Source organism: Lepidochelys olivacea (assembly GCF_965140295.1).
Source record: "Lepidochelys olivacea isolate rLepOli2 genome assembly, chromosome: 2".
NCBI classification, from domain to species: domain Eukaryota; kingdom Metazoa; phylum Chordata; order Testudines; family Cheloniidae; genus Lepidochelys; species Lepidochelys olivacea.
In genome coordinates this window covers 107,073,052-107,087,776 of record NC_140412.1, presented here as the reverse complement: position 1 = coordinate 107,087,776, position 14,725 = coordinate 107,073,052, and the positions used below count along the sequence as shown (strand labels likewise).

Below are 14,725 nucleotides of genomic sequence, written 5' to 3'. Positions count from 1 at the left end.
AAGGAGAGGTGATCCAGCAGGCAATGAGCTATGTTCAAGATGGGCTGGTACAAACACTGAGCATTCTACCATATTGCCCAGCCCCCTTCTTGGGTTAATATGTTTTGACACTGTAAAGATGAGTCACTATAGTAGCCATATGTTAGGAAGAAGCAGGCCTTATGGATATTACTGAAGCCTGCCATGCTGAGAAGCATGTTTGGAACCCACAAGGTGAAGGATATTGAAGGGGGAAAAGGGTAACACTGCCTCTAGCTAAGGTTGAACACTTTCCTCTGTAAGACCTTGTTTTCAGTCACTTAAAACTTTGTCACAATTAAAAACTGTTCAAGCAGAAATTTTCCATGACAGATGCCTGCCTCAGGTGGAATTTTTTGGAGAGTTTCAGCAAAAATGGCTCTGTCGTTTCCAAGAACCAGTTTAGAGAATATCTTTTTGCTTGCGTTAAATAATTTAACAGTCATTTCATTGTGGAGCTCTAAGTCTTTCCAGACTTAGATAGCACTGGCTCCAGGGATGTACTATTTGCCATCCTTGAGAAAAATCTACCAATGTATGGCCAAGTTATAAGCCTCAATAAATCTCAGTTCACACATTCTCAGTAGAGGATGGTTAGATTTTGGCAGCTAAATTCTCTGAATTTCACATCTGCACTGAGCATGCTCCATCTCCGCACTGCTCTTATGTGCAGACCAGACTGCACATGCGCCATATCCACAGAGCTCTCCTTAATTGGAATACATTTGTCTGGATGCTTACCTGAATATTTGTCCTGTCACTAAAGAAACTTAATTTTGTTCTCATATGAGGTAACTAGCTCATCCTCTTAATCTGTGGATTTAAATTAAAGATGTATAAATAATGATGTGACCTTTGTATTCTCTGATAATATGTTCTACCTTATAGTTCTGTCTATTTTTTTGAATGGATTCCATGACTAATACAGAGGGTTGAGGATCACAGGGCATTGATGAATGGTACAGAGGGGTAGGTTGAGTGTGATAGGAGCTGTGAACGGGGGTGGAAATAGGAATAAAGACAGAATGGACAGGAGCGATGGCGGGGAACAGGAGAAGAGAGGGAGAGGTTATGAGAGCCGGGGCAGAACAGTCTATAACCACCAGAACACACTCACTTCCGAAACCTGGAATTAGGCTACATCTACACTATGGAGCCTATGCAGGCATAGCCATGCTAGCACAGTCCCCTAGTGTAGATGCAGCCTACACCAACAGAAGGTAGAGAGGTGCAGTACAGGACCACCACCTCCCCAAAACAATTTTAGCCACATTGACAGAAGCCCTCATCCATCAACATAGCTGTGTCTACACGGAGGGCTCTGTAGGTATACCTATATGGGTCAGAGATGGGGTTTTTTTACAGCCCTGAGCAGCATAGCTATGCCAATAGAACTTTTAAGTGTAATCCATGTTCTAAACACAGGATTCCAGAGTCTCAACATTCCTCTGCCATCTGGCAAAGAGTTGCAAAATGAACATTTCTTCCCTCCACTCTGGTTAGTCCACATGGGGATAATGGCTACCACTTGAGCTAGGGATCTAATCCAAATTCTATCCATAAGTCTCATAGCAAATGAAGGATCCCAAATAACTAAACACAGTTCTCACTGCTCTCCAGCCTACCACTGCTTCCTCGAGCTCTACAGTCCCCATTGTGAACCCCATCAATGTCTGACACTGTCCCTCTTCTGCCCAAGTATGGGCCTTGGATTCAGCCTTCCTGGGTCCATGAAACACTTCCCAGCCCAAGGACTGGATACCATCACATTCACAAGTAGAATGGAACATCTACAACGCAGGTAAGGGCCATCTTAACAGCAGAAATATTCCCCACCCATCCTGCTCCCCACCCAATTGCCTTTTATAAAATTCTTATACATATTCTGACCATTTTCATTTTTTATTCTATCCTTCTTAGAGTTAGAATTACAAGACCTCTTTTACCGTAAGAGTACTCACGCTGCAATCTGCATGGTGGAAATCAAATTTTCCCATTTCATTGGTTGCTTTTATTGTGTTAATTTGAATGAACACACACACACACGATGGTTGGGTCTGTTTTCCCTACTGCATTACACAGTGACTTCACTGCAGCATCTGTGTTTTCTCCCTGAAGGTTCTATTGACCCCTTTATCTGCCTTTCATTCCCACTGTGGTGATTCACTGGCTAAAAACAGGGAAACACAAATGCCCTCGCATCCTCAGCTGAATGTCAGCAGATTTGCTGAGAATTTATGGTGCAGCCCCAACATGACATTTTTAATTGTGTGTTTGCAAATAAATGGCTATTCATGGAAACAGCAGTGATAAGAGATCAGGAGGACGGACCCTACCACTTCATGACTGTTTGGCCTACCAAACTGCAGAAAGGCAGCAGTGTATGAACAAGGGGAGGAACTTTATCCTGGGTAATGTAAAGGCGGGAAAGCCAATAGCAAATTACAAGAATCTAAGCTGTAAACATTTCAAGAGCTCTTCTTTATCGGTGGGCTAATAGCAAAAGCAGCAATTTTAATAAAATGAAGGTATTAGGGTGTAGGGCCAGTCAATGTTAGCAGGTCACCCTGACATTATACACCAGGATGCCAGATAAACTTAGTTCTCACAATCAGAGTTACATCGACTATGACAGAATATGATGCCCTTGATCTCCAGGGTGAGGGCTTGAAGGCTCTCTCTACTCCTACTTCATTAGTAGCTAAGAGCAGTGGTACATTTAGAGAGTACATCCTCTTCAGAGGTTCTTGGGGTTAAGCTACTTTAGAAGGCCACATACTGCTTGAGGTAATTATGTTTTGGGTACTGCAAGTTTGCTCTTGTGGTACAGCTTGTCTCTTGGTGACATTGACACAAATGGGAATGTACTGTGTGTGCTTACGGTAATCTCACATTTCAGACATTTTGAGACGACTAGTGCTTCTTATGGGGCTCTCAGATGCCTGTGTAAACAGCCATCTGTGTCTCCATTTTCAGGTCTGATTTGGGAGATTGTTTATATTAATATAAACAAACACGCTGAGGCTCAGTTTAGCTCTCAGGTAATTTACAATGAGTCTTTCTTTTCCAAACGAACTCTCAACACCAACTTGGGTAAGTATTTGTAACATAAATGCAAAGAGAGAATCAAATAAATATGGAAAAAAACATGCTGTGAATATTTCAAATTTTTAAATCTTTCCAGAACTTACATTTTATTACACTGGTGGATTTTTTGCAAATAAAGAGGGAATATTATATTTAAACACTGCCTATGAGTTAGCCAAATTATCTGAGATATGCTACTCTAAGAATTAGATTCTAGATGAGATGCTCCTATGTTTTGACTAGCTAAATGCACCTTCCAGCCTCGTATCACCCAGAGCATCTATTCTGATGGAAAGAGGCCAGGCTGGAATTGGAGTGTTTCCCTATGCCAGCTCTCAGAACTACTTTGGAATCTGCTGCTCCTATTCACTATGTGTTTTTTGGGAGCTCCACATTCCCTGCTTGAACTTTTGTAACCCCACCTATTCTGACCTTCTTTCAGTAAGGGTCATGGATAGTGGAGCAGAACTAGTTGCAGGTGCTATGAAACCCAGGGTCAACCCAGTGTAAGCTAAAAGAGGGGTGCTGGCTGACAGCCAGAGGAGGGCGGAGTAGGCTTTTTTAAATAGCCAGACATTTCAGTCTAGTGGCCATGGACAATGGAGCATGCATGTTTGGGAGTTTGAGTTCTTTCTACTTAAATAGTTTTGCTGGCACTTGCCACGTACTTTCACTGAGAACAAAGGAGGGTGGAGAGTATTTTCACTAGGAGGGTGGTGAAACACTAGAATGCGTTACCTAGGGAGGTGGTAGAATCTCCTTCCTTAGAAGTTTTTAAGGTCAGGCTTGACAAAGCCCTGGCTGGGATGATTTAATTGGGGATTGGTCCTGCTTTGAGCAGGGGGTTGTACTAGATGACCTCCTGAGGTCCCTTCCAACCCTGATATTCTATGATTCTATGAAATGTAAAAGAAGAATTTGTTCATAAATGCGACGTCTTCTCTGCTGGCCCTGACACAGCTATTGCTCAGCTAGGGCTGGTGAAAGTGCTGCTCTCCCTTCTCTCCTTTGGAGGAGGGCAAGTATTAAACTTAAAGTATTAAAGTATTTGTTTGCTGCCAAGGTGAATGGCCCTCGGGTTCTAAATAATGCAGGGCTCCTTTCAGTATCCCCAAGAAGCACATATTGGCAGAGCATACCGACCGCATCAGATCTATCCTGGCAGGCTCACTTCATGAACTCATTATCTCCTGTAAATAAACAAACCAGGCAATAACACAGTGTGTCACTAAACAATTTAGGCTGGGATTTTCAAAGGAGCCCAAAGGATTTAGGTGCCCAATTGCCATAGAAAGTCAATAGGAGTTGAGCAACTAAATCCCTTGAATTCCTTTGAAAATCCCAGCTTATTCTCCCTCCAACAGAATCATTGTGTTCCTGTATTCAAGGTGTCCTAAAGTGGTTCATAACATTACAGGTTTAGCAGCAGAAGCCCAAAGTATTTAGCTAGACAGTGATGATTTTTCCCCCAATTCCTACTCCCCTGCTTTTCTCCAGTGACAATACTGCTTAGGATTCCTGTAGGTGTCCCTCCTTCATTCTGCATCCATGCTCTGCCATCAGCCCCTAACAAAGTGGAGAAGCCAAAGAATCCAGCTTTCACCTCCATCTCTGGCTGTGTACACAGTGTTATGAAAACACTCAGCAGAGGTAGGCAGGCTGTACAAGAACAGAGGCAGAACCAGTAGGAGAGAGATCAATCTAATGATGGCAATATATGCACCAGTGAAGACAGCTAGAGAAGAGGAACCACCAGGTTGAGAGGATATCTTCACATGCACAGAGACAAGGTATGCTCACGTGTGTTCGTGGTAGGTGCAGCCACCAGAAGTTGCCAAAGTTCCAGTTTCTGATTTGTGTTGAAGCTTTATTATATGTCCATGTTTTGAGTGATGTACTAGAGAAAGAAGGATCCGCTGCCACATACTTGTTCCATTTGCATAGCAGGTAATGGGCTTTCAGAAAGCTAGAAAAACCACCTGGAAGAAGTTTTAAACAGGATTTTCTACCTAACCAACCATCATCTTTTTGAAACAAGATAAATGACTTGGCTGTGTAGTGCTAGGCCTTGGCTTGTATGAAGTGTATTGAAGAACAGTAGCAGCCTTCGCCATTTCTGTTTCTCCGTTAGCCAGAAACGGATTTTATAGCAGGACTCCCATGTAAACAGTTAGTAGGAAAGTAGCCCAGTGAGTTAGAACTAGCACATTGCACTGATATGAGAAACAAGAACAGGACTCTAATTTCACAAGCTGGGGTGGTGGTCTAATGCTTGAAAGAAATTAAGCACTTGGATGTCAGGGAGGGATGAAATCTTCCATCTAGGAAGCCCCAACCTAGATGAAATATGGAACAGCCTGGGCATCATGCTCCAGTACAGAACTGGGAGAACAGTTGCGGCAATCCAACAACCAGAGATGCTTAGGTGTTATATGGGAGTGAAGTTGTGGCCCTGGATAATGGAGTAAACCTGAGTGAAACTTTAGAACCAGCTTTTGATTGGGGGTATAGGGAGCAAATATCACTAGGGAAAGCCCATGCTGACATGAATAAAAAGGTACAAATAAATTTTAAACATATGGTAGCAAATTAATAAGGCTTCACAAATCTGGGTACTCTGAACAGGAGAGGGAGGGGGATTTTACTTACCCCTACGACATTAGCTGCATGGCTATGCTTTTATTTCCTTGCTGTACCTCAGTTTCCCTCCACTGGAGACTTCCCCAAACTGGTAGCGTAATTTAATTTCACCCTCTGGTCAAGTCCAAGTCCATCTCATCTGGGCCAAACAACTGTCCAAAGTCCTACCTCTTTCTTGTCTCCATGCTGGGGCTCTGCAGAGACTCTTCCTCTCCTCAGGTGCAGACCTTGCTTCTTCCAGGAAGCTCAGGTACATGTCTCCCCTCTGCTCAGGGCTCCAGCCCTGAGGTACTAAGGCTCCAGCCTTAGACGTACACTTCACTATTCCCTCAGAGCTACTTCCTACTCTGGTTTGCATACTTCTTAGGCCTTAACCCTGGCCCTTGAACACATTGCTTCAGCTTATCCTACAGAGCCTCACTAGCAGGCTCTTGATCTAATTTTCCTTCCTAACCTATTCAGCCAAGCCTCACCTAAGCCCTATCCCCAACCCCCTCACAGAGAGCCAACAGGAATCCCAGGGAGCTTCACCAAGACCATCTCCAGCTGAAGGGAGCTCTTTTTAGAGTTCTTTCCCCCTTCCCCAACAGGCCTTGCTGTAGCCTGCAATCACCTGATCTGGGAGGAAAATCAGACCCTGAGCTCCTCTTAACGATTCAGCTCGATCTGTGATAGGGAGGTGAATCAAGTTAGGGGTTAAGGCACAAATAGGTGATTTTGCACTACAACTAAACCAAGGGTGCTGACCTGGTTACAGTAGGGTTAAAATTTGTTGCCTGAATGGGATTCAGTTGTATCCAGGGTAAAGCCAAGGCCTATTAATGGCACCAGTCAGAACCTATCACATTACAGATTTGATTTTGTACCACATGCTGGAACCCCAGACAGTGGTGTTGTAACCAGGTCCTCTGACTAGGTCACAGTCATTTAACATGGGTTTGTCTGGTTTTTTAAATTACTCACTTTTATACAGAGAACAATCTGTTTATTAACCTTGATTATTATTTTTTTTAGAAGTGTAGTGAGTGTTGTTTTAGTATCCTGTTCGGATCTACTCTTGTACATTTTCTATACATAGATGAAGGTATTAAATTCCAATACTTTTTTATTTCAATGAAGGGAAATTGTTTCTGAAAGAGGAATAATGCTTATTTCCACATGTGTAACTGAAATGTTCTTATACTGTATAGTATGTAGCTTTGAAGAACTGTAAAAAATCCCCCTATGCTATGAAGAGTTGAAAGTCATGCCATGTTTCTTAGGAAATATAATTCTCCTTAGAATTTTGAAAGCCTTTGGCTTGACCTCTGATCTCTATGTCTCAAAGTCATGACAATGTGAATTGATTCTGAAGGACTGCATAGTCAGACTGGAACTCCTCAACTATTAGTGTCAAAGGTCACTGGAAAGATAACTATATTTCTCAATTTGCTGATGTGACCTATGACCTTCTTGTCAATTTTGGTACTCTTCATATATTTCCAGTCTTCAGAGGGTTACCTCAAATAGGTTCAAACTTATGAATCATGACACATGCAAACTATCCCATTGACTTCAGGGTATCAGGGTTCATCCCTTTGTTTATATTCAGGCAACTTTCAGATGTATTTCATTGAGCTGTTAAAATACGATAGACTTCAAGAAGTCAAACTCTTGAGCAATTTTCACACTTCCATGTTGCCTCACATACCTCTGGTTTCCCTCACAATGTTGGGTCTACAACAGAATAAGGGGAAAAAATTCCACACATAAAAAGGCATAGAATTCTCTTTATAAATAAATAGGTGTTTTCTGTTCACAAAAGCATTCTACCATTTTACAATATAATATTTGATTTATATATTTGTTTTGCAAAGTATATTTTATTTAATGCCTGTTTTTAAAAATATCATGTACCCATATAAGACTGTGGTGCAGGTAGGTAAAGGATAATTGTCATAGCTACTTTCTTTCTGGACAGAAGGAAAATAGGAAGGTATCCAGCTATGAAAGATACTCTTGGACATATTGAGCCATTTCTTTGACACCACTTGAATTGCCACTTGATTTCTCATCTACTGTAACTTGATGGCAAGCATCTTATTTGTATTGACTTGCCTTGGAGGGAAACTGTGCTTTTCCTTTGTAGATGCCAAGGCTCCCTCTGGCATCAGAACTGGTGTACTCCCTTTGAACAGGGAAGGAGAAAAGATTTTTGAAGGCCAAGTGGGGGAGGGGTGATTCTTTGTGCAGCAGGGTGTACCGTGGGGCGTTTCTCTGAAGTAGGGAATGGGGCAGAATTGCTCTGGTCTCCCTGCTGGAGATCATCAATCAGTGCTCAGACCATCTGCTTGTGGTTGGTGCGGTGGGGAGGGGTTTGGCTTTGCTCAGCCTTTTCTATTCTTTCACTTTGGAGGCTGGGAAATGTAAGCACCTTTAAGTCAAATTCCAAATAGGGAGCGTGAACAGAGCTAGGATTTCAGGGTTTTTTTTCCCCATGCAAACATTAAAGTAACATGATAACCACACTATCTACATAATTACATGAAAGACACAAGAAAGTAAATAATACAACAAACATTTGAATGGTGTCAGCACCCGTGATTTAAAGGCACGTTCTGACTTAAATATACATAATATTGTAGCTAGAATTCAGAGCCTAAATATCTCAGCCTACCACTAGAAAGCCCCACTACCACCAGTTCTAAATGTATTGAATCACTTTGAAAATTTTCTGGAGTCACACTAAACAAATTTATGGGCCATCTCCTCAGCTGGTGTAAACTGGTAGAGTTCTATTGAAGCCAGTGAAGCTACCCTATTTTACGCCAGGCCAGGACTGCCCTGAGCAGCCAGAATAACTGCCCCCTTAAAAAATTTAAATTGTGGAGGAAAAAAATATATAGGGGTTTGGAGCCTCTCTCTTTAGATTATTTTACACTTACTGAAGTAATTTAAACAACTGGTCCAAGCATACTCCACATCCCTGCAAGCATACACCAAAGGACAAGTGATGAAAATTAAGGCCTGGGGCCCATTAAGCACCTTCTTGACCTTTTGCACTGACTTCCATGGGGCTAGCTAGTGTGCCCAGTTAAGCATGTGAGTAAATTGTTGCAGGATTAAGGCCTAAGAGTAAAATGATCCTATAAAGAAGGCCACATCATATCCCTGATTTGAAACCAGTGGGGAGCTCTGCAGTGCTTAATTTGTAATGAAAGAGGTGGCCAGGCTCAAGCAATTTTTTTACATTTATAACTGATGTAGCAAGCCCAGAGGTGCCGAGGCTATGAACTGCCAAGCCCTGGCACAAAATAAGCGCTGGAGCTCTGCAGTACAGGATATGCCAGGAGTTGGCTTCAATCAGTTTAAAAGAGCTACGCCCTATAGTTGTAAAGGCTTTAATTATCTCCCAGAATTTTCCAGCCCCATACACATCTCTTTCTGAGCTCCTCATCCATTGACAGCGTCTCTGCCAGGTCTAGGCTGTTCTCTTCCTCTGCATTCAGGGCTCAATTCTTCAAGAGTTCTGATCTCAACCCAGCAAAGCACTGAAGCATGTGCTTAAAACTTTAAATTATGTATAATCCCTTTTCAGTAAGTAAAATATAATGAGAAATACCATTAGAACCAGTACTAAGTATAAGGAATAGCAGCTGAAACCAGAAGCATCTTACTTTCCATTAACAAAGTAACAGAAAGCTTCAATCACACATTATGTATTCACCTATACATAATTTGATGCATACACTGATGTGCCCATAAACAATAATCCATAAGCTGGTGAATGGTTTTACTATATACTGGCATGTCTAGAGTGCTTTGTTTGGCTAGAGGCTACATAGCGGGATTTCAGCCACCCAAAATGATATGTCTATGAACAGTATTCCTATGCAATTGCTCTTCTTGTGATTATTTAACAGTTATATTGCAGTAGTGCCCAAAGTCCTCACCCATTGTTCTAGCAGCTGTACAAATACCGTAAGTGATAGCCCCATCCCCAAACAGCCTACAATCAGACATGGTGGGAAGTAGATGAGTAATAAAAATGTGATATTTAGCACAGGCTAGCTGTGTGTGGAGTTCTTAGCCAGCCACTAGGAGGATATCTCCAATCCTCCTGTGCACTAGACTGCTGTTGTGGTTTATGAAATAAGTAACTTTTATAGTAAAATAATTGTAATAACATTTCTTAAGGTACTTTATTTGGTATCTGACTAATTTTAAAGGCCAACTTAATGGGTGTTTGAGCCAGACATTAAGATACCCATGGCCAACGCTCTTTTTCAGTATTTTGTACGGACTGCCATTTTAGGGGGGTATTTCTTTTCTGCTAACAGACAAGAAATATTTATTTAGCTTTATTTTAGATTGGATTTTTTTTAACTTGTCTTCACTTTCATACACTGAAATTGGTGAAGCAGTTCCATTTCCTTATATGAACTTACTTTATTTAGACCCAATTCATCATAACATGTAGGCATGTACTTAACTTTGAGTGCATGCTGTCGTCCCATGGGACTTAAGCACGATTAAATCCTTTGCTGCATTGGTGGCTTAATCTCCTCCTTTAACTGCCTACAATGGGTACAGATTAGGAAGGCACAGCTGATTTGAACATTTCCTGGCCTATCCCTAGTGAACAGATATAGCTATTGTTTAGCTCTAAACAATTCAATAAAGTATTTGTTGAATGCCAACTATGCAGAACAAACATAAAGTCCTGTCCTGACCTGTGCATTTATAAGCAGAATAATGAGATGCCTCCTTTCCTAATAGCTAAGATTTTCAAGTAATCGGTGATATCTAATTGTTGGTGTCCAAAGGAAATATCTTCAGTAGGGTGGTCAAGGGTAAACAGAGTTTCCCTAATTCTCATTTGGGGAACACAGAATTTAGTTTAGCCACTTCTGTTATCCCTACACCACTGAATATTTTAAAGGGAACACTCTTAATAAGGCCACCCACTCTAGGATTCAGTGATATATGATCTATCACTTTCACTGTGATGTCATAAGAACTACCAGTTACAGACTATGCTTATCCTTTCTCTGCAAACTGAAGAGTACCTGGTACAACATTCATGTTCTGAATGATACTATATATCACTACAGGAGATGACATACTGAAAATGCCTATATTTTTATTTTCTAAAGAGTCTTATCTGCTATCCTGAAGAAACGTATGCTCAGATGTTTCCTAGGTAAGCAACAGAGAGAAATTTATAAGAATGAATGAAAACTGCCTGCTGTCAGACAATAAATGAAATAATCTTACATTAGAGTTAACTATATACTATCAACGTGAACTTTTAAAAACTGACTAATTTGAAAACAAAATTCAGTTTAACCCTTTAAATAGCATGTCCTGAAATTTTTTAAAAAATGAAAAAATATGAAAGTTTATGTTCTCCCATTGATGTTTATAAAAGTCTTTTAAGAAAGGGAGGCACTGACTTTACAGGGAAACAATGCCACTGACAATACAGCGTGCTGCCAAATACACAGAATAAACAAACTAGAAAAAGAGAAAATATTGTTATTGGGATCTTCATGTGCCTACTGTTAGATACAAAGTTTTCACACAAATATGTTTTTGAAATTGTATCTGTCCCGTTAAAGTTTTCACATTTTCTATCTATTTGTTGATCCTAGGAGTAATAGGAAAAATCACAGGTACTGAAGATGGAAAGTACCTATTAGGTCATCTAGACCCTAATCCTGTAACAAGAGGTGCACCTCTGCACCACATGGATCCCACTGACTTCTGTGGGGCTCAGCATAGGTACAACAGTCACATGATCAGAGCCCTAGCTCCCAATTCAGCAAAGCATTTAGGCATGTGCTTAATACTAACTAGGCACATGAACGACCCAATTCTGACTGAGCAAAGTGTGCTACAACAGCCATTTATTTGCTATGGTTTTTACAGAAAGTAGAGCATATGTACCCAGAGAAGATACAGTTGGTTTTTGGTAGCTGATAAAACAGGAGCAAATTAACTAAATGCAACCAGTATAACTATTGGAAGATTAATTGTCAGAGTGCCTAGAGGTCTTCTACAGATCTTTTTAACCATTGCTTAAAATATAAATAAAATACATTTAAGCATGTGCTTAACTTTAAACACATGCTTATGTCCCACTGAAGTCATTGGGACTTAAGCAAAGCACTTAAGGACATGCCCATACACTTTGCTGACTAAAGGTGGTGTTAAGCACAAGGTAAGGGCTTTGTTGAATTGGGGACCCAAGTGCAGAATTGTTCCCAACAGGAATATTCTCCAGTGCTTTGTCCAGCCCAGTTCAATAAACCACACCCAAATCTAAACACTGTAAAAGTTTATATTTGAGTTCTAGCAATATGTACAGACTTTGTTCCTCTGGTTTTTAATGTCACCTTTTATATATCTGTCTATCTATTGCTAACACTCTGAGATATATTGGAGGGTCAACATACATTACTTTTCTATTGGGGGGAAATATCGAAATATCTGCTAGAGAAAATATAGCAGTTTAGGTGGTTTTCAATTACTGTGAATGCTTTTTTACATTTTTTTAAAGTTTGTTTCAGCAGCTTAGAATGAACTTAAAAAAATTAACTGCAGGATAACCACAAAAAGTGAGTGTTTAGTAATAACTTGCTAGCATTAACAAAAAAACCTACTCAAAATCAAAACCAAGAAACCTCTATCACATATCTATAGTTAGCTAAAATATGGCTAAGATCCGAGAAATTTTCATTTCTATGACTTGCAACATAGTGGCATTATCTGTTGAAGTTTAGAAAAAAAATAAAGACAGTGGGAATCCATGTAATAAAGACAACCAATGTTCTGGATGATGCTCTTACGTACTAGTGCAAATGAAACCTCAGCGTATCTGGACCCATCTTACTGCAACAGGTGAAGTAACATTTTTAAACTGTAAGGACTATGCTCAGGATTAATACATAGAGCCCTTATAGCAGAGTTTTGTGCAAAAAAACTAGTGGGCCAGATCACCAAGTGGTGTAAACAGAGATGGCTCCATTGACATCGGTGGAGCTAAACTGAGTTATGCCAGCAGAGGATCTGGGCCAGTGTTTTCATTTATAAATTAGTTTCTCATTGGCTGATAAATCAGCTGCAGTCCAACTTTTCAAAACTAAAACAGAAGTTAAATTTTCTTCCATTAATCTGTTAATCTACTACAGAGATTTAAAATTTCTTAATATTTGTTGTAAAAAGTTAGTTAAAATTTAACATTGTGACTGGGTAAACTTTCCAGTTTTGAAAAGTAACATATTAGCTTATGGTTTTATATTTGAATGAAGCTGTCTTACCTTATAGTAAAGCTGGGTGAATAACTGATTTCTTGTTCTGCTGGCTGTTCAAAGAAAAAGGATTCAGTTCGACCCAAACCAAAACTGATGAAAACTTCAGGTGAATCAACAGTTGACAGAAATTTTGTTTTGTGTCCACTAGGGCTGTCAAGCAATTAAAATAATTAATCGCAATTAACCGTGAGATTTAAAAAATTAATCGTGATCAACTGCGCAATTAATCACGCCGTTAAACAATCATAGAATACAATTTATTCAAATATTTTTGGATGTTTTCTACATTTTCAAATATATTGATTTCAATTACAACACAGAATACGAAGTGTACAGTGCTCACTTTAAATTTATTTTTGATTACAAGTATTTGCACTGTAAAAAAATTAAAGAAATAGTATTTTTCAATTTATCTAATACAAGTACTGTAGTGCAATCTCTTTATCATGAAAGTTGAACTTACAAATGTAGAATTATGTACAAAAAAACCTGCATTCAAAAATAAAACAATGTAAAATTTTAGAGCCTGCAAGTCCATTCAGTCCTACTTCCTGTTCAGCCAATTGTTCAGACAAACAAGTTTGTTTACATTTGCCGGAGATAATGCTGCCCATTTCTTGTTTACAGTGTCACCTGAAAGTGAGAACCGGAGTTTTCATGGCACTGTTGTAGCTGGCATCATAAGATATTTACATGCCAGATGCACTAAAGATTCATATGTCCCTTCATGCTTCAACCACCAGTTTAGGGGACATGCATACATGCTGATGATGGGTTCTGCTCAATAACAATCCAAAGCAGTGTGGACAGATGCATGTTCATTTTCATTATCTGAGTCAGATGCCACCAGCAGAAGATTGATTTTCTTTGTTGGTAGTTCATGTTCTGTTGTTTCCACATCGGAGTGTTGCTCTTTTAGACTTCTGAAAGCATGCTCCACACCTCGTCACTCTCAGATTTTGGAAGGCACTTCAGATTCTTAAACTTTGGATCAAGTGTTGTAGCTATCTTTAGAAATCTCACATTGGTACTTTCTTTGTGTTTTGTGAAATCTGCGGTGAAAGTGTTGTTAGAATGAACAACATGTGCTGGGTCATCATTCGAGACTGCTATAACATGAAATATATGGCAGAATGCGGACAGAACAGAGCAGGAGACATATAATTCTCCACCAAGGAGTTCAGTCACAAATTTAATTCATGCATTATTTTTTTAACGAGCATCATCAGCAGGAAGCATGTCCTCTGGAATGGTGGGCAAAGCATGAAGGGGCATACAAATGTTTAGCATCTCTGGCATGTAAATACCTTGCAATGCTGGCTACAAAAGTGCCATGCAAATGCCTGTTCTCATTTTCTGGTGACACTATATAAGAAGAGGGCAGCATTATCTCCTGTAAATGTAAACAAACTTGTTTGTCTTAGCGATTGGCTGAACAAGAAGCAGGACTGAGTGGACTTGTAGGCTCTGAAGTTTTACTTTGTTTTGTTTTTGAGTGCAGTATGTACAAAAAAACCCTAGATTTATAAGTTGCACTTTCGCAATAAAGAGATTGCACTACAGTACTTGTATGAGGTGAATTGAAAAATACAATTTCTTTTGTTTATCATTTTTACAGTGCAAATATTTGTAATAAAAATTATATACTTTGATTTCAATTACAACAGAGAATACATATATGAAAA

The 14,725-nt window shown here is 39.8% G+C and overlaps 1 protein-coding gene across 2 annotated transcripts in view; it reads right to left on the bottom strand.

The window, feature by feature from the left end:
- DCDC2 (doublecortin domain containing 2) overlaps window positions 1-14,725 on the bottom strand; it is a 142,475-nt gene that overhangs the window by 4,219 nt on the left and 123,531 nt on the right. Inside the window, exons 12-13 of one of the 2 annotated variants that reach the window (XM_084620384.1) lie at window positions 13,047-13,090; window positions 7,443-7,461 (exon numbers count right to left, since the gene is read on the bottom strand). In XM_084620384.1, coding sequence (XP_084476510.1) covers window positions 13,048-13,090 — 43 coding nt within the window. In that variant the 3' untranslated portion in view covers window positions 7,443-7,461; window position 13,047. Of the gene's footprint in view, window positions 1-7,442; window positions 7,462-13,046; window positions 13,091-14,725 lie in introns of those variants that run through there. The other variant, XM_084620383.1, reaches the window with a different exon arrangement.